Below are 17,244 nucleotides of genomic sequence, written 5' to 3' on the forward strand. Positions count from 1 at the left end.
CAGCCACTGTCTCCTACCAGCCCGAGAACTCCAGGGCCTACCCTCCCCATGGCCTCCATTTCCCAGGTACCTCCGAGAAATAGCAGCTTGTCCCCGGGGAGCGGGGACACTATCTGTATCATCTGACACAGGCCTCAGGCATGGAGCGGCCAGCCTCGGCCCAGAACAGGGCACCACGTCCAGTGGTGACCAGTCCACTTACGTGGGGACCCGGTGGGCTCAGGAGCCCCTGCTCACCCATTGGCCCAGGGTGGGGTGTAGACCCAAGGCCCCCTGCACACCTGGCCTCCTGGAGCCGTGTGTCTGAGCCACACCGTGGCGCCTGCTGCCCGTGCACAGGGGAGGTCCAGACGCAGGACCCCTGTATCCCTGGCCAGGCCTCTCGGCCCAGTTCCCGGGTGGACCCTCCTCGCCCGCCTGCCCAGCTCGGGGGTCTCAACACCAGCCAGATGGGGCCTCGGCCGATTCCCTCCATTCCGTCTGGGCTGTCACTCAGTGTCACCTCCGGGTCCCTGCATGCAGACCAGAGGCTCAGACCAGCCAAGGGGGGCCCAGTGGGCAGGAGCCCAGCTTCCCTGAGTTTGGGCGAGGAGCGAAGGGGCCGTTGTGGTCACCGTCTCCAGCCCCAGGAAGTGCCTTACCCGTGACCCCCAGAAAAGTGCCCTGGGGGAGGTGGGCTCGCCCCAGCCCCCCGACAAGGCACCCTCTGCCACCCTGGGGTCCTGCTCACCAAAGAAATAAAGAGTATAAGAAGCCACCATGGGGCATCCAGGCCTCGGTTTGCCCCCCTCTTTCTGTGCCACCCCCTTTTGGTAGGAGGTACTAGCCCGGGGCCGGGGTGCCGTGAGGGTGGTGAGTGGGGGGCTCTGGAGGTGTCCGGCGGGCTGACACGGACGTATGTCCTCGGGGCAGCCTCCGTCCATCTCTGGGTCCCAGTGTCCACCTCCGGGCACTGGGCAGCAGGGGAGGGCTGAGGCAGATGGGCTGGGGGCGGCTGGAGAGAAAGGAGGCCTCTACGGGGCAGGGGAGGGAAGGGGCGTCGAGATGGCTTAGGGCAACCCCAAGAAGCCACCTGGTTGAGGGTCCAGATGCAAAGGCCTGGCCTGGAAGGCTCGGGGGTGCAATAACAGCAATAACACTATAAATAATAGTACTGCAGCAGTAACGCCAGCTGGGACCCACTTGGCTCATGGTGCGGGCCGGGCGCCGTCTGCTCCAGGCACCGTTCAGAGGCGAGGAGCCCGGCCCACCCGAGACCCCACACTGGGGGCCGGGAGACCCCATCCCCTCCCAGCCTCGGTTCCGTCCATACGGTTCTGTCTGTCTGCGGGTGTCGTTACTGGAGGAATGGCGTTCCAGCCGGGGGCACAGCAGGTGCGAAGGCCGGGAGGCCGTCCTGAGTGTCGGGTGGGGGGTAGGTGAATCCAGAGGGGTCAGCAGGGGGAAAGTGGAGAGGTCCTGCAGCAGAGGGAGCGAGACAGTGGCCAGGGTCACCGGGGAGCGAGTGGCAGAGTGGGACCCTCGGCCGCGGTGGGGCCGAGGAGTGGCTGGAAGGAATGTGGGTGGGCCCTGCAGGTGGACCATCCCGTCTGGTTAGCCAGTCAGCATTTTATTCAGTTATTTTGGCCCTTTTTGTTTGGAAGTGATGTCCCCCCACCCCACACACACCAGGCCTCCCGGTTTGGGGGCCCCTGGAGCTCCTGCCTGGCCGCAGAACTTTCCAGGCCCCAGCCCATCTTCATCTTTCTCCGTCTCCCTTGTGTACCCGGCGCTCCCGCGGCTCAGGCAGCTCCCGCAGGGGCCCCAGGGGTCCCGGGTGGGGGGCCGGGGTGGGGTCGCCGCCGAACCACGTCCCAGATCCAGCTCACGAAGGCGGACACCTGCGTGTACACGTCGGGGGTCTTGGGGTCGCCGCACCAGAGGCCCGAGAAGGAGACGAGGCCGTGGGCCCGGTTCTTGCACACCAGGGGCCCCCCGGAGTCCGCCTGGGGGTGGGGGGAAAGGCGAGGTCGGGGGTCCCTCTCTGGAGCCTCGCTTTCCCCGAAGTTGCTTCTCATGTAAATCCGACCGGGACCCTCTCTGCCTCTGAACCCCTCCGTGGCTCCCTAGTGCTCCTACAGCAAAGACTAAACCCCTCACCTCAGCCTTCAAGGCCCTGAGGCTCCAGCCCCTGCCCACCTGTCTGCCCTCCTCTCCCCTTCACTCACCTGGTTCCAGCTGCACCAGCCTCCTTGCTGTTCCTGGATCAAACCAACCTTGCTCCAGCCTGTAGGCCTTTGCATATTCTTGAGACTTGTTACTGTCCCCTACTGGACGTGACTCGTATAGATACACAAGTCAGCTGCCTTTTGTGCAGTGCACGGCCTGCGCAGCTGTACACGGCGCCTGCGACCAGTCCCTCGGCTGGCATGCCTTCCCTCGCATCTTTTCAAGGCTACTTCAAGCCTCGGCTCAGAGGTGCTCTCCTCAGAGAGGCCTCCCTGAATACTCCCCGAAAATTCCTGCTCTCTCCCCTCCTCCCCTCCCCTCCCTGGTTCTATTACCCAAATTATCATCTGAAATCAGCTCTGACCCTATGAACTGGCAGTTTGACAGATGGAGAAAGTGGGGTCCAGAGAAGCAACGTGACTATTTGAAGGCCACACATCTGGGAAGTGGCACCGTCTGCATTTATGTTCTGAACCACTGAACTCTCTCGCCTGGAACAAGAGTCCCCCTGGGCTAAGTTCCTCCCTCGGCACCACGGCCTGGGTTGCTGTTAGTCTCTACAAGGTCATAGGAGCAGAAGTTCCTTCCTTGAGATCTGTTACTGCTCCCTACTGGACACCGCTTAGAAATGCACAAATGTGTAGCTCTGTGCAGTGAGCAACCTGCCCAGCTGTACATGGCAGCCCTGTGACCCTGGGCAACTCCTTGCCCTTCCAGGGCCTCAGGTGCAACCCTTCTGGTTGAAGGTGAGCTGGGACTTAGTTCCTGAGGCTCTGCCCAGTCTGACCCTCTCTGTGGGCCTTGGTTTCCCCACGCAGTAAGTGGGTGGGGCGGAGAGTGAGGGTCTTACCGAGCAGAAGCCATGCCGATGGCTGTCCCCGCTGTGGGTGCAGAGCATGGCGGGGCTCAGCTGGCCCTTCCAGGAGCTGTTGCAGATGTCCAGGGCCAGCACATAGACCTCAGCCTCCATCAGCCCCGGGGGCTGCTCCTCAAAGTTGGACGTGGAGCCCCAGCCGTCCACGTAGCACAGCGTCCCAGCCTTGGGTGGCCTGGCGCCCGCCCGCGGCAGCCTCAGCAGCCCCACGGCCGGACCCAGGGCGGCAGAGCTGTTCAGCTGCGGGGAGGGCAGAGTTCAGGACTGCCCCCAGCACCCACCACCACGCCTGCCTCGGTTTACCCGTCTGTGACCCCTGGCCACCCCTTGGCCTCGGGGAGAGAAACCAACAGCAGCCAACATGAGGCTGTCAGAAGGCCCTGCTGGTCTCGCCACCACACGCCCCCCACCCATCGGGCCTCAGGCCCTCGGACCAGGACTCCAGCCTCCCCCGACCCCCAGCCTCCAGCCTCACCTCCCCCGCTGCCCAAAGGGTCTTTCTCACCAGCATCTCCTTCCCTGTTCCTCCCGCGGTTCCCCACTGCGCTCGGGGTAAAACTCCTTGGGTCACCATTCGGCCATCCCCATTCCCCCCAGCCAGAATGAACTGACTCCCACCCTGGGTCCACCTGTGCCCCCGCCCGGAGCACCTGTCCTACCCAGCCTTCAGGTCTCAGCTCGGACGTCGCCTCCTCCTGGAAGCCTTCCCACACTCCCAGGCTAGGACGGGTGCCTCCCCTGGGCTCCCGTGTGCCCCTGTCAAGGCGGGTTTACCCAGCTGCCACCCCATTAGACCCGGGGCTCTAAGAGGGCAGCCCAGGCTGATGTCCATGGCACGCTGCTGGCGCTCCATCAGTGGTCGTGGAATGAATGACTCAGGCCCCTGGCTTGGAACTCGCTCCCTGAGCTCGGGCGCATCCCTGACCACCCTCAGCCTCAGTTTCCCCGTCTGCGTGATGCGATGGGTGAACCAGAGCAGCGGGTTCCGGGCTTCGGGGTCTCACAGATGAGTCACTTCCACAGGCGAGCTTTGGCTGTGGACATTCGCTGCCCCCCGTGCACATCACCCAGAACACGGCGCCCCAAACCCTCCCGTTCCCGGGGGCCCGTTTCTGTCGTGCCCGCTCTCTCCGTTTTGAATTTTGCCGCACTTGGGGGGACCCGGCGGGTCATTCCGGGGGTGGCGGGGACAGCCCAGACCTGTGGCCAGCAACCCGGCCCCCGCTCACCCGCAGAAGGCAGATGTCATTGGCGTGGGTCGTGGGGTGATAGTCGGGGTGACAGACGGCGGTCGAGATGCCCAGCACCTGCTGTGTGGTCTCCGAGGTGCGCAGGGCATGGGCCCCCAGCACCACCAGGCCCGTGCGGGGGTCTCTGCGGGGGGGAGTGGGGTGAGGCCGCCGTCGTAGCCTCGATCTCCCCGTCTGCGAAACCCCCTTCCAGCCTCCCGCTGGCCCCGGATGCCTGTTCCCACCTGATTAGAGTATTACCCCCCACGGCTGTGATATTAATTTTAATAATTATTATAAAAGTATACGGAGAGTGAATATCACACTGACTGTGTTTATTATAAATCCCCCCTGAATTAGACTGTTAACTGCAGTAATGTCAATATTCACGCTCGTTGTTATAACGACGTTCTCAGAACGGACGTGAGGATTGTGACATCTCCCGGGGGCTCACCTGTCGCTGAAGCAGTGGGCCGCTGAGACCACCCAGCGTGCACGGAGCAGGAAGCCCCCGCAGAGGTGCTGGCCCTCGAACCTCACGGATGCCATGTAGGGCCGGGAGTGGGGTCTCACCTCGTGGCCCCCGATGATCCGGACCCCGCAGGTGCCTGCAGGAGGGTGGGGGCCGTGTCAGGGGCCGGGTGGGAGGAAGGGCTAACGGGGCACCTGACGGGGTGAGGGTTGGGGGCGGGGAGGAGGAGGCAGAGATGGACAGAGACAGAGATGCAGAGAGACAGAGAGACACAGAGAGACAGAGAGATGCAGAGAGACAGAGAGATGGAGAGAGACAGAGAGACAGAAACGGAGAGACAGAGACACAGAGAGACAGAGAAATGGAGAGATGCAGAGAGACAGAGAAACACAGAGACAGAGACAGAGAGATGCAGAGAGACAGAGAGAGATGCAGAGAGACAGAGAGATGCAGAGGGAAGGAGAGACAGAGAGACACAGAGATGTAGAGAGACGGAGAGATGCAGAGAGACGGAGAGATGCAGAGAGACAGATGGAGAGACGCAGAGAGGAGATGGCGGCCGGGACCCCGATGAGGCCCCGAGTGCTGGGGGGCCTGTGTGGGGTCCACCAGGCTCGGGCGGGGCACCCGAGGGTCCTCACCTGGGGGCCTTGAGGTCAGCATCAGGGCAGTCGCCACGGCCAGCAGCAGGCGGTCTGGGCCCCCTGCCCTGGGCCCCATGGTGTCACGGGCTGGCGGCTCCCTCGAGGGCTCTGCCGGCCATGGCCCCACCCCCACCCAACGGCCCCGAAAGGGGGAACCGGCCGCGGCCTGTGGCCGGAGGCCCCGCCTCGTCCTGAGCCACTGCTTCTCGGAAGCGGAGACCCGCCTGCCCGGGGTCGGTGGTCAGGACCCCGATTGCACAAGAGGCCAGGAAACGAGGGCTCCCGGGGCCGCCTGCCTGGGCTCTGCCAGGCCGTGTGACCCCAGAGGTCACCGACCCTCTCTGTGCCTCGGTTTACCCAGCATCTGCCCAGGACCATGTGCAGGGAGCTTCCCTCAGGAGCCGGGACACGGCTGATGTGCAGGGTGCCCGCGGCTGCCTCTCTGGGGTCGTGGTGCCGGCTCTCACCCAGCGGGGTCCAGCCCCGGCCCTGCCTGCCGCTGACTCGAGCCTCAGTTTCCCCACCTGCAACCCCAGCACCGGCCTCAGGGCTGTGAGGATGGTGATAAGGGCCGGGCTTCTGGAAAGCCCTGTGATTATTGCTGCATTTATTGAGCGCCTACTGTATACCAGCCCCTGGCAGGAGCTGGAGATAGAGCGTGACGGTGACAAAGGTGATGACGTTCTCGGGGTCGGGGGGCACGGATCTGGCAACCTGGGTTCAGGGCCGTGAACCAGGGGCCAAGAGGCGGGGGCGCCCCCGGGGGGCACCGGGGAGCCACAGGGACAGAGTCGAGGCCCGGTGACGCCTTCGAGAGCCTTTATTGAGGTCGGACCCCCGCCCACCCCGTCAGTAGTGCTGCAGCACGTCCCTGATCCAGGACACGAAGGCGGACACGCGGGTGTAGACGTCCAGGAAGTGGGGGCTCCCACACACGGCAGAGGAGAAGGACACCACGCCGTGCAGACGGCCCCGGCAGAGCAGGGGGCCGCCCGAGTTGCCCTGTGGACGGGCGCGGCTGGGCGTCACGGGCAGGCGGGGGAACCGAGGCCTGGTGGCCGGCGCCCCCGTGTCGTGTCACCCCAGGGGGACGGGGCCTCGGGGTGCCCGCTCACCGCGCACACGCCGCGGCGCTCCCTGGTCCCCGTGGAGGCGCAGAGCATGTCCCGCATGAGGGCCCCTCTCCAGGACGCGTTGCAGGTGTCCCGGGGCTGGACCACCACGGGGGCCTCCAGCAGCGCAGCCGAGGGGTCGGCGCAGCCCGTGGTCTCGCCCCAGCCCAACACGCGGCATCGCAACCCAGGGGGCAGATCACTGTTCCGGCCAGGCAGGAGCGTGAGGCGGACGGAGCCAGTGCGTCTGGCTGCAGTGTGGAGCTGGAGGCGGGGAGAGACCCGGGGGGCAGAGACATGGAGGAGACGCAGAGACAGGGAGAGACAGAGAGACAGAGACGGGGGGGACAGGGAGAAACAGAATAACGATGAGGATGACGGTGATGATACCTCCCCGGGCTGCGGGCTCCGTCCCGGCCCCTGCGAGAGTGTGGACTCTTCCCCCGCCCCCCGGGGGGCTGCCCCTCCCGGCCCCACCTGCCCGGCCACCTTGAGGAGCTGGATGTCATAGGTGTCCCTCTGGGTGTCGTAGAGTGGGTAGGGCACGGCCCGTGTGATGTTGAAGACCTGCCGGGTGGGCTCTGGCACCCGCAGGTTGTGGGCCCCCAGGACCACCCAGAAGTCGCTGAGGTTCCTGCCTCAGAGGGACGGGGATGGGGCACTGAGGGTGGAGCACGCCGGACCTGCAGCCCGCCTGCCCCCCGGCGCAGCCCCGGCCGCTCACCAGGTCACCTCGCAGTGGGCGGCAGTCAGCACCCAGCGTGGCCGCACCAGCACAGCCCCGCAGAAGTGCTTCCCGCCCAGCTGCAGGGATGCCATGAAGGGCCGCGAGTGGGGCACCACCTCATGCCCCCCAACAATGCTGCTCGCAGGGTCCCTGTGGGCAAAGCCGGGTGAGGGGCCTGCGGTCGTGCCGCCAGACGTTGCCCGTCCCCACGTGCCTGGCATTTCTAGTGACCCTGAGTCTCCTGCAAGGAACTGCCACAAACATGTGGCTTCAGACCACACACGCTCGTCTTCTCACGTTCTGGGGTCAGAAGTCCTGAATCCAGGTTCGGGCAGGGCTGTCCTCCCGGAGGCTCCAGGGAGAACCGTCTCCTGCCTTTCCCAGCTTCTAGAGGCCGCGTCCTGGGCTTGGGGCCCCTTCCTCCGTCTGCACAGCCCGCAGCACAGCATCTCCCGTCTCTCTCTGCCTCTCACCCTCCTCCTCCCTCTGATGAGGACCCTGCGATGACACTGGGCCCCAGGGATCCAGGGTCATCCCCCATCTCAGGGGCCTCGACTTAATCCACCTGCAAAGTCCCCTCTGCCATGTGAGGTGACACGTTCACAGATCCCTGGACCAGGACGGGGACATCTCTGGGGCCGTATTTAGCCAGCCACAGTTCCCTGTGTTAATTAGGTCACTGTGTTGTCATCGTCCCCATTTTACAGATGAGGAAACTGAGGCCCAGAGCCTCAAAGTGGCAGGGTCAGGTGGAACCAGCTGGTGTGGAGGGAACTGGCCCAGCCCACGCGCCGACACCTGGACTTCAGCCCAGGGAGGCCTGCGGATCAGATGACCAGTGAGCGTCATTCTAAGTCACTAAGTGTGTGACGATGTAGCAGCCGTGGGAAACCAACGTGGCCCCGAGGAAAACGCAAACCGTGAGGTCAGCGTGAAAATCCAATCTGGGGTCTCGGCCTGGGCTGGACCCCACAGGGCCACTTGGAGCCCGGTCGCAGCTGGTAGTGGACATTCCCCTGGGAGACTCTGCAGGCTCCTGTCTGCTCTGGACCCCCAGGGCTGTCCTGTCACAGCTGTGTCCCCAGCTACACGCCCCTGGGGGTTGGTACGAGGATTACCCAAAGCCGCAGAGATACCTAAAGATGGCAATATTGTTTCTATCCCCGTTGCTGATGGGGAAACTGAGGCACAGAGAGGTTAAGTGCCTTGGCCAGGGTGGCACAGCGAGGAAGTGGTGGAGCCAGGGCTGTGGCCCTGGGACGTTCCCATTGCCTCTGCTGGGGGCCGATTCTACCCACAGCCAGGCTTGCTTCCTTCCCGTCTGGGGAGCAGTTGTGAAACCAATAACCGTCATCATGGTCCCAAATAACCCAACTCCCCACGGTGGAGCTTTGAAGGGAGGAGGGGCCGAGTGGGGGTTGGGATTCTGCTTCCCCAACTGAGGCCCAGAGAGGGCAGCCAGGCTTGTCTGGGGCTGCAGAGCGGAGAGTCCTGAACCCAGGACTCCCAGACTGCATCCTTGAAGGGTGTCTCCATGGGGGCTTTGGGTGGCTTCCTTGTCCCCAGGGGCCAGTCAGACAACACTGGACAACAAGAACAGTGACCACAATGATGAGAATAATAGTAACTCTCTTTACTAAACATTACTCTTGTTATTGATTTACTGGAGCTCTTTACATATTGAGGACGTGACCTCATGGTCATATGAATTTCTTTTCCTGAGCAACTGTCAGGTGCAGAGGACACAGCCCCCCTGGGAGTGTGTTTGGATTCTGAGGGTCGGCCATGGGACCCAGTGCTGATCCAGCCAGAGCTGGACGGCTCCATCAGACCCCGAATGGTCCCCGTCCCCCTTACCTGCAAAAGCGGGGGCTCCCAGGGCCATGGCGCAGGCCAAGAGGATGGCAGGTGTGGTGGCTCCAGGCATGGTGCTCCGTCGGGGCCCGACAGAGCTGGGCCCGTGGCTGTGGGTTATGAGGCTGGGGGGTCCCTTCCCTCTGGGATACGCTCCCTGTGCATCCGGGGCGTCCTTCCCGGCCCCCCTGGGGGCTTGTGAAACACGAGGTAACGGCACCAACGGTTCCCGAGGGGCCGGCCATGGTGGGGGAGCCGGGGCCACTTGGGTGTCGGGAAGGGGAGCCCTCGCAGCCCTTCTGAGAAATGGGTCAGCTCCGGCTCGCCCTGCGGTGTCGACGTAAATAACAATAACAGTAACGATTCTTGTTGTTACTGATTCTCGCCTCCCCGACCCTCCCCCACAGCACGGGGGCTGCTATCGTCCCCCGGACAGGTGAAGGAACAGGCACAGAGAAGCCGGTGACCTTCCTGGGGTCACACAGCTCGTGCCACTGCTGAAGCTCTTCCTCACTCACGATGCTTGTTGAGCGACTCTGTGAGTCAGGCCCCGGGGTCCCGGATAAACAGTTGTTGCTGCAGAAACTGCAGCTCGGAGGGTGTCTATCCAGGTCCCATTGGATCCAGCCCTGAGTACATGCAGTCGGCGCTCATCTCTCAGCCTGGCGCGGGGTATACAGTCGGCGCTCAGTAGGTGCATAGCCCCTCCTGCAGCAGCAGAGGTTCAAGCAGTGAGGGGAGGTGGGGAACACAAGGTCCTGAACATTTTTTTAAAGATTTTATTTATTTATTTATTTTTCCCCCAAAGCCCCAGTAGATAGTTGTATGTCATAGCTGCACATCCTTCTAGTTGCTGTATGTGGGACGCGGCCTCAGCAGGCTGGAGAAGCGGCGCGTCGGTGCGCGCCCGGGATCTGAACTCTGGCTGCCAGTAGCAGAGCGCGCGCACTCAACCGCTAAGCCAGGGGGCCCGCCCCGGGAAACCGCTTCTTTTGCCCCAAACAGAGGGTGCTGCCTCAGAGCAAACACGGCCGGTCCAGCGCCATCCGCACCCCAGCCAGACCACCGGACGCCGCCCAGGTCAGTGCAGGGCCGTGATGGCACGACCACCCCTCGCAGACTCTCTCCTGCACCCGCGTCAGAGGGACGGGGAGAACCTAGGAGGGACGGGTCTCTGAGCAGGCCCATTGCAGCGAGAGGTACACCGAGGTCGGCAGACCAGCGCCTCGCGGCCCCTCCCACCTCCTCCTCCCTCGCGGCCTCTGGGATTTCCGCCCGGGGACAGTCAAGGGGGAAGCGGCCTGGCCACTGTTGGGGTACCCGGAGCTGCCCCACGGCTCTGAGCCTCGGTCTCCCCCCTCTGGGGACGAGCGACCCCAAGGCACCTCTGAGGGTGCTGGGTGCCCCGGGTGCCCCTGGCAGAGCCTGTTTGCTCCTCTGCACATGGGACGCTGGCGCCGTCCTTCCCGCGGGGAAAGTCAGAGAAGCAGCAGGAGATGTGAAGTCACTCATCCCATGAGCGTTTATTGAGCACCTGCTGTATGCAGGCACCGTCCTGGGGCCGCAGCAGCGGGAGAGGTGGGCAGGGGACCACACGATAAGCGGCCATCGTCCACCCCAAGAACCAAGTGGGCAAAGAGCGACCAGCCTTGAAAGAAGGAGAGGGAAGGGGGTGGATTTTAAAACGGGGCAACGAGGAGACCCAACAACGTGGAAGTGGGGTGGGTGTCCCCGGAGGAGGGCACAGCGGGTGCCAAGCTGGACATCTGGACGGCTGTGCTGTGGGTGGGGACATGGAGGCAGGGCCGGGCCCGGCCGGGCTCAGCTGGACCCGAGGGCCAGGCCTGGGGTGCTGGGGAGCCATAGCAGGCGAGTGAGCAGGGCAGGCTGGCAGATCCCTCTGGAGAAAGAGGGGTGGGGAGACCCGGGAGGCTGAGGGCCAGGAGGCGGGGGACACAGGCCAGAGCTGGAGTCGGGGCTGGCGGAGGCAAGGGGGGCTCTGACTCAGGGACAGGGGAGGAGTGGGTTTGGGGGTCCACGCAGAGCCCAGGGTGAGACCCCTCTGGAGTCCGAGGGCCCCACAGGATGTGGGGGGCGGCCGGAGCCTCGAGGTGGGCTGGGACGGGGCCGGGGTGCTGGGCAGGGCCCTGGGGACGGGGACGTCCAGGGTGAGCAGAGTCGTCGTCATGGAAACGGTGGGTGAGGGTGGTCCAGGAGGGGGCGGGGCCGAGGGAGTGGACGCCCCTCCCAGATGGGATGGAGCCGCAGACTGCTGGGCAGAGGAGGGGGACGTGGGTGGCGTGGCCGCCCCTGGGGGAGGGAGAGAGGTCAGCTCGAGCCCACTCTACGTCAGAGTCCGTTACACCCCCCGCCCGCGTGTCCCCCGCTCCAGGCCTTTGCCCAGGCTCTTCCTACCACCCACCATCTCCGCCCGGCCCCGTTTCCCCAGCTCACGTGGCGCCACCTCCAGGCTGGTCCCCTGGAAGCGGCCGCCTGTATGTGCTGGGGTGCGGATGTGGGGGCCTTGAGAGCCGCGGGGCGGACTCTGGCTTCTGATCTGAGGGAGGCAGGCGCCCAGGGGAGCTTAGGGTGGGAAAGGACGTGAATGGTTTACGGGGACGGGGACGGAGGCTCCCACACCCTCCTCCTCTGCCTCCTATTTTTAAACAAGATGCATCCACCGTCCTTCAAACCTCGGATCATTCGTTTGGTAGACAAAATGCGCCATCTGTCTGAGGACAAGTCTTCTGCATCCTGGCGCCTGACAGGGCCAGGCACACAGCAGGCGCTCAATAAATGTTTTTGGACTGAACGGACACAGAGGCCGAGAGGCGACAATGAAACTGCCCAGAGTTCACTTCTGGTGAGCGGCTGGCGTGGGGTCGGCAAACGCGGCCCTCAGGTCAGATCCGGCCCACCAACTGTTTTGTAAATAAAGTTTTATTGGCACACGGCCACGTGGACGAGGACCAGAACTGTCTCCGGCTGCTTCGCGCTGCAGTGTCCGGCCGGCAATGCCGAAAATATTGATTCTCTGGCGCTTGACAGAAAAAGTTTGCCAAACCCCAAGGCAGCGCGTGCCGGGCCCTCTTCCAAGCCCTTCGTGTGGATTCACCTGCTCGCCCTCCCAGCGGCCCTGGGAGGCGGGGACGTGAGGCCCAGAGAGGTTAAGAAACAGACTCAGAGGCACACAGCACAGGTGGAGCTGACCCGGGACCCTGAACCCAGGCCCCTGATATGTCTCTGGGTCTTTTTGTTGTTTGTTTGCTAATTGATCTCATTGTTTTAATGTTAAATGAACGCACGTGTTTCGTTGTCAGAGGCAGGAAGGCAGCAGGGTCCCTGCCCAGGCCGGTGCATCCTGCCGCGTCTTCCTCCAGAGCGCAGCAGAGGCCGTGTCCCTTATGCGCCCCCTTATTGCGCACCTGCTGAGAAGAAACACGACAAAACGAAGGTGTCTGGACAAATCTCCTCTCCGCCCCCTGACCTCCGAGCCCCCGACCCTGGTGAGTGAGTGTGCTCGGGGCCAGGAAGAACCGGGGAGTCAGGGCCCCCGTCCACGTGTTGCCTCACTCCCGGCCTGGGGTCCACGTGGTGACACACGCATCGTGAAGGACTCCAGATGGACCTCGGGAGTCGAGGGGCCGCAGGGGACTGTGCTGCCTCATCCGCCTGTGCCCGCTCCCCACGGGGCCTCGTCCAGGCTTCCCCACGCCACAGGACAGGCCTCACCCTCAACTCAAACCTGGGCGTCCAGCTGCCCACCCATGTTCCCCCGTATCGTCCCCCCCACCCTGGCCATGTCACCCTGGCCATGTCAGCGTGTCCTTCCAGGAGCTCAGGCTGCAGACGGGGGACCCCGGCGCCTGCTGTCCCACATCCCCAGGAGGGCAACCCTGTCGGCTCCCCCCTGGTGGATCCAGAATCCACCTGCCTCTCAACCTGGTCCAGCCTCCGCCATGTCCCAGGGGGTCCCAGTCTCCACGTCTCCTTTATCCACTCCCCACCGGGCGGCCCAGAGGCCCTCACAGAATCAACCCGAGTTGGCCCCTGCCCAGCTCTAAGCTCCGCTGTGGCTCCCCAGCGCGCTCGGGACACAGCCTGCTCCCTCCGGCCACAGGGCCTGCGGTGTCCGCCCCAGGGGAGCTGCGGGCGGAGTAAATCCATCAACCCTCGTGCACCCGGAGGCCCCGGAGCGCCGGCCGGCGCCCAGCCGGGACCCAGAAGCAGCCGCTCTGTTGTTATGGCTGCTCCTCAGTCAGGCCTGGCCGGTCCCCGGCCTCCGCGCCCGGCGTCCCCCACCTGGACGCTCTTCTCCCAGATACTCGACAAACGGCTTCTGCCCCGGGGTCCCACTCGCCCTCCGCCTGGCTTATCTGTCCCCACCCTGTCCCCTCGGACCTGGAGCTGGGGAAGGACGGACTTGTGTCCTCAGCCCGGCGCCCACCCCTCGCCTGGCCCGGGGAGCCAGCATCAGTGAAGGACTCGGGCGGGGGCGCGGGGGCCCTGGGGCGCGGGGGGCGCGCGGGGTTCAGGCCCGGCGGGGGCGCGGGGAGGGCGCACTGGCGGTGGGAGGCGGCCGGCAGGAGGCGCGCGCGGGCCGGCGCGGGCGGGGGAGGCGCGGGGCGGGGAGCCGAGCGCAGGAGAAACGCGGCGGCGGCGACGCGCGCGCCCAGCCCACCCCCCCGCGCCCGCCGCCGCCCGGACAATAAACAGCCGCGCGCGGGGCGATGCCCGAGCCGGTGCCGCCGCCCCCGCGCCGCGCAGCCCCGGCCGCCAGGCCTTAGCCCGCCGGGCCCCCCCGCCCGCGCGCCCCCGCCCCGCAGCGCGGACCCACCCGGACTCGGCGGGGAGATGGAGTGAGTAGGCGCGCTCGGGCGCGGGCGGGGGGCTCGGAGGGCGGGGGCCCCCACTCCCGCCCCGCATGAGGGGCGCCGCAGTCCCCGCGTGGAGAGGGGGGCGGCGAGGGGCTTCCGGGACCCCCAGCTCGACCGGGGAAGGACTGGGCTGGGCCGCGCCCGCCCGGAGGCCTCCCCCTCCCAGACCCGGCGGCCCACGCGCTGATGGGACTCGGGAGGCAGCCCGGGACGCCGGGAGGGGGAGGCCGAGTCTCCACCCGCGCCCCCTGCGCTGGTCTCGGCCACCTGTGGGCCCCCGAGTGGGCGCCCCGGGGTGATGGGGCGACCCCTCCTATTGCACCGGCCGGCCTGGAGCTCACCCCACCCCCGTTCCCAGCCTGAGCTCGCCGCTCCCTACGCCCTGGACGCGCGCACCGGCCAGTCCTCTTCCCGCCAGGCCGCCCTCCGCAGGGGCCTCCAGGGCCGTCCAGAGCCCCTGCTCCGGCCGCGGTCCAGCCGCCAGATGTTGTCCCGAGTCACCGCCGGAGGGAGGGGGCTTCCCTCCCGGCTTCCGGGTCTGGGATGGGAGACCGGAGGGAGGTCCCGGCGCTGTCCAACGGGGGACCTGGGGTCTGATCCCCCTCCCAGGGACGGTGCCCCCAACATGGGGCCCCAAATGGTGTAGCCAAGTCCGGGGGCCGGGGGCCGGGTGCCAATGGAGTGGGCGGCTGGGTCTGTGTGGGGTTAGGGGAGCTGGTGGGCAGCAAGGGTTCCTGCTCGAGCAGGTGCCACAGTGAGTGTGCACGGTCGTTCTAGACACAGGGTCCCCTCTTCCGGGGCCTCACAGCCCCCCATGCCCCCACTCCCACAGGTGGGCACAGGGAGGCTGTGGGTGTGTGGATGTGGGCAGTGGGTTGGCAAGTGGGAGTCTGGGGTCCCGGCAGCCGACCCGCTGTGCCAGGGCTGGTGGCCGCCCCTCGCTGGGCCAGGTCCCCACCGTGGCCCGAGGCCTGGACACGGAGGTCCGGCTGGCTCCCCTGCCCTTCCCACTGGGTGTGTTTTCTGAGCTGACAACTTTCCTCCGGGGATCCACCCGTGACGCACCACGCCCTCCCCGGGAAGGTGACGCCCGCTGTCCTCTGCTTTTGAAAACCCAGACAAAGGCCCGGCCGCTCCCCCACCCGCCCCGGGAGCCCAGCCAGGGGCTCAGGGGAGCCAGGGCCCAGACTTGTCTGCGCCGCGTTCCCCCCACTTGTTTATCTGCTCTGCTCCCAGGCCCAAGGGGAGCCTCTGGGCCTCCTGACAGCAGGCCCCGGGCAGGGTGTGGCCGTGGGGAAGGGGCTGCCTCTGGGCAGGGGGGATGAGGAGTGGGAAGCCAGGAAGACGCCCACCCAGAGCGAGGAAAGAAGGGATATTCTGGTTGGAGCTATTGTTTTCTTCCCCGCCACCCCTTTCATTCTCAGGGGGGGCTCTGAGGCCCAGAGAGGGGCAGTTGCTGTCCCAGGGTCACACAGCACAGGGAGGGCCCACGGGCACCCATTAGGTGGATCACTGGCTTTTCCGGGTGCAGATGTGGGACACGGACTTGGTGGTTCCTGGCCCAAGTAGCCCTGAGAAGAAAGCTCTGTCCCCAGAGCTTGGGTGGATGACGGGCAGGGAGAGGCCCCCTCTGGTGCCGTCCCGGCGTGAACACCTGCCCCCCACTCATCGCCCTTTTCCTCTAGGGCAGAGCCCACTCCAGGGCCGGGGCCTCGCTCCCCTCCTTCCGTTTCCATGGAGTTTGCCACCAGAGTCGCGGGAGATGGTGGCAGCCCACGGGGGTGCTGGGAAGTTTCTTTTAAAAATACATTTAAGAGTGTGACAAAATTTCCTTAATTTAAAGATTAAGCTAATCTTCGTGAATTTAAGAATTTAAGGGTTTAGCAAAAACTGGTGAGTAAGTAACCAGCGAGGCGGTGGGGGAGTTGGGTGACGCTGCAGAGGGGGACAAGGATGGGGGATGGAGGATGATGAGACACTGGGGGGACACTCATGCTCAGGGAGGATTTGCTGTGTGACTCCGTGGACCTCCGAGTCTGGCTGGGAGAATAAGGAAACTTTAGGTGGGAGCGGCCATTCTCAGATGCCCAGACCCTGTCCTGGGTGAGGCCGAGGCTGGGACCCTGGGACCCTGGGATGGGAGCAGGGGAGCAGAGTGGGGTCGGGATCTTCCCAGTCTTTTCGCCCCCAGGGAGAAAGTCTCCATTGGGTGCTAACTCGGTCCTTAACGCCTTGTTCGCACTTGCTAATCTCCCTTTTTAATGAGAGCAGAGCTGGTTAAGAGGCTACAGTAGCTAGTGATAATTGAATTTAATAACAAGATTTTGTTTTTATTGTATCTATTTTTTTGAAACTATTTCTCCGCTGCCGGCAGCAGTGGCTTCTGGTTTTCAGTCTTGGTAACAATGTAACGATTCCTTCTAAAACGGCTCTGGTTTTAAGTGAGTGGATCTGAAGGGAGGGAACGTGCCGATAGCGCTGGAGGTGGTGGAGGAACAGGGAAAGGGGGCTCGAGAAGTCTGAGCGTCACTTATGCAAGTAACAGTCACTTAGTGAGCACTTGCTGTATACGGCGCCCCGTTCTGAGTGCTTTTTCTCTGTGAACTCGCTTGTCCCTACAGCAGCCTGGTGATGTGGGGAAACTGAGGCACAGAGAGGGGACATGACATGCCCAAGGCCAGACAGGTGGAAAGGGCGGGGCTGGGATTTGCTCCTGGCGGTTCTCTCAGCCACCAGGGTGGGGCGTGGAGGTCTTGTACCTTCCTGTGTCCCAGGTGCTGTGGTCTGGGGGGCTCCGAGGTGTCCTGACGTCAGCTTTTCACCCCTCTTTGTCTAGTGGGCCACACAGAAGGTGGCCTTGGCCGTGGTCTGCACCCCCTGGGGGCATCTGCCCTGCATTGACTCCCAGGGAGCCCTCCATGACTGCTGGTCTGGCAGTGGGGCATGGAGAGGGGGTCCTGAGTCCCCATGAGACTTTGAGTGTGTCCCTGTCTGTCACCATCTCATCTGGTGACAGGGACACGAGCCCACCCAGACCCCTCCTGGGCAGGGCACAACTAGGGGAGGGGTGGGTGCTGCCCGACTTGGACCCGTGAGTACCACACACAGAGCTTCTGCCCCATCCTATGGTGAGGCCCGTCCTCAAGGGTCTCAGATTTTGATGCTGGGAATTGGTTGATGATCTTAAAAAAGTCACATCACCTTTTTCAAGTCTGGAATCCTGTTTTCTTCCATCCAGGAAGCCTGT

The 17,244-nt window shown here is 64.5% G+C and overlaps 3 protein-coding genes across 6 annotated transcripts in view; 2 read left to right on the forward strand and 1 right to left on the reverse strand.

Annotated features, from left to right (window-relative positions):
• Positions 1–6,675, forward strand: part of BSG (basigin (Ok blood group)) — a 92,832-nt gene extending 86,157 nt beyond the window's left edge. The window contains exon 8 of the mRNA XM_058537776.1: positions 6,666–6,675. The gene's annotated coding sequence lies outside the window, so the exon portion shown is untranslated. The remainder of the gene's footprint in view (positions 1–6,665) is intronic.
• PALM (paralemmin) overlaps positions 1–17,244 on the forward strand; it is a 43,978-nt gene that overhangs the window by 5,858 nt on the left and 20,876 nt on the right. The window contains exon 1 of one of the 4 annotated variants that reach the window (XM_058537751.1): positions 13,801–13,979. The exons of the other annotated variants lie outside the window; for them this stretch is intronic. Within the exon in view, the coding sequence (XP_058393734.1) occupies positions 13,975–13,979 (5 nt within the window). The 5' untranslated portion in view covers positions 13,801–13,974. Of the gene's footprint in view, positions 1–13,800; positions 13,980–17,244 lie in introns of those variants that run through there. 4 annotated transcript variants of the gene reach the window in all.
• On the reverse strand, positions 1,782–5,542 carry PRSS57 (serine protease 57). The gene is made up of 5 exons (XM_058537811.1): positions 5,425–5,542; positions 4,766–4,919; positions 4,312–4,456; positions 3,059–3,322; positions 1,782–1,985 (listed from the first exon to the last, which is right to left on the reverse strand). Exons 1-5 carry the CDS (start codon positions 5,501–5,503, stop codon positions 1,782–1,784), a joined length of 846 nt encoding a protein of 281 aa, XP_058393794.1. The 5' UTR covers positions 5,504–5,542.

Source organism: Diceros bicornis, unplaced genomic scaffold (assembly GCF_020826845.1).
Source record: "Diceros bicornis minor isolate mBicDic1 unplaced genomic scaffold, mDicBic1.mat.cur scaffold_67_ctg1, whole genome shotgun sequence".
Classification (NCBI taxonomy): domain Eukaryota; kingdom Metazoa; phylum Chordata; class Mammalia; order Perissodactyla; family Rhinocerotidae; genus Diceros; species Diceros bicornis.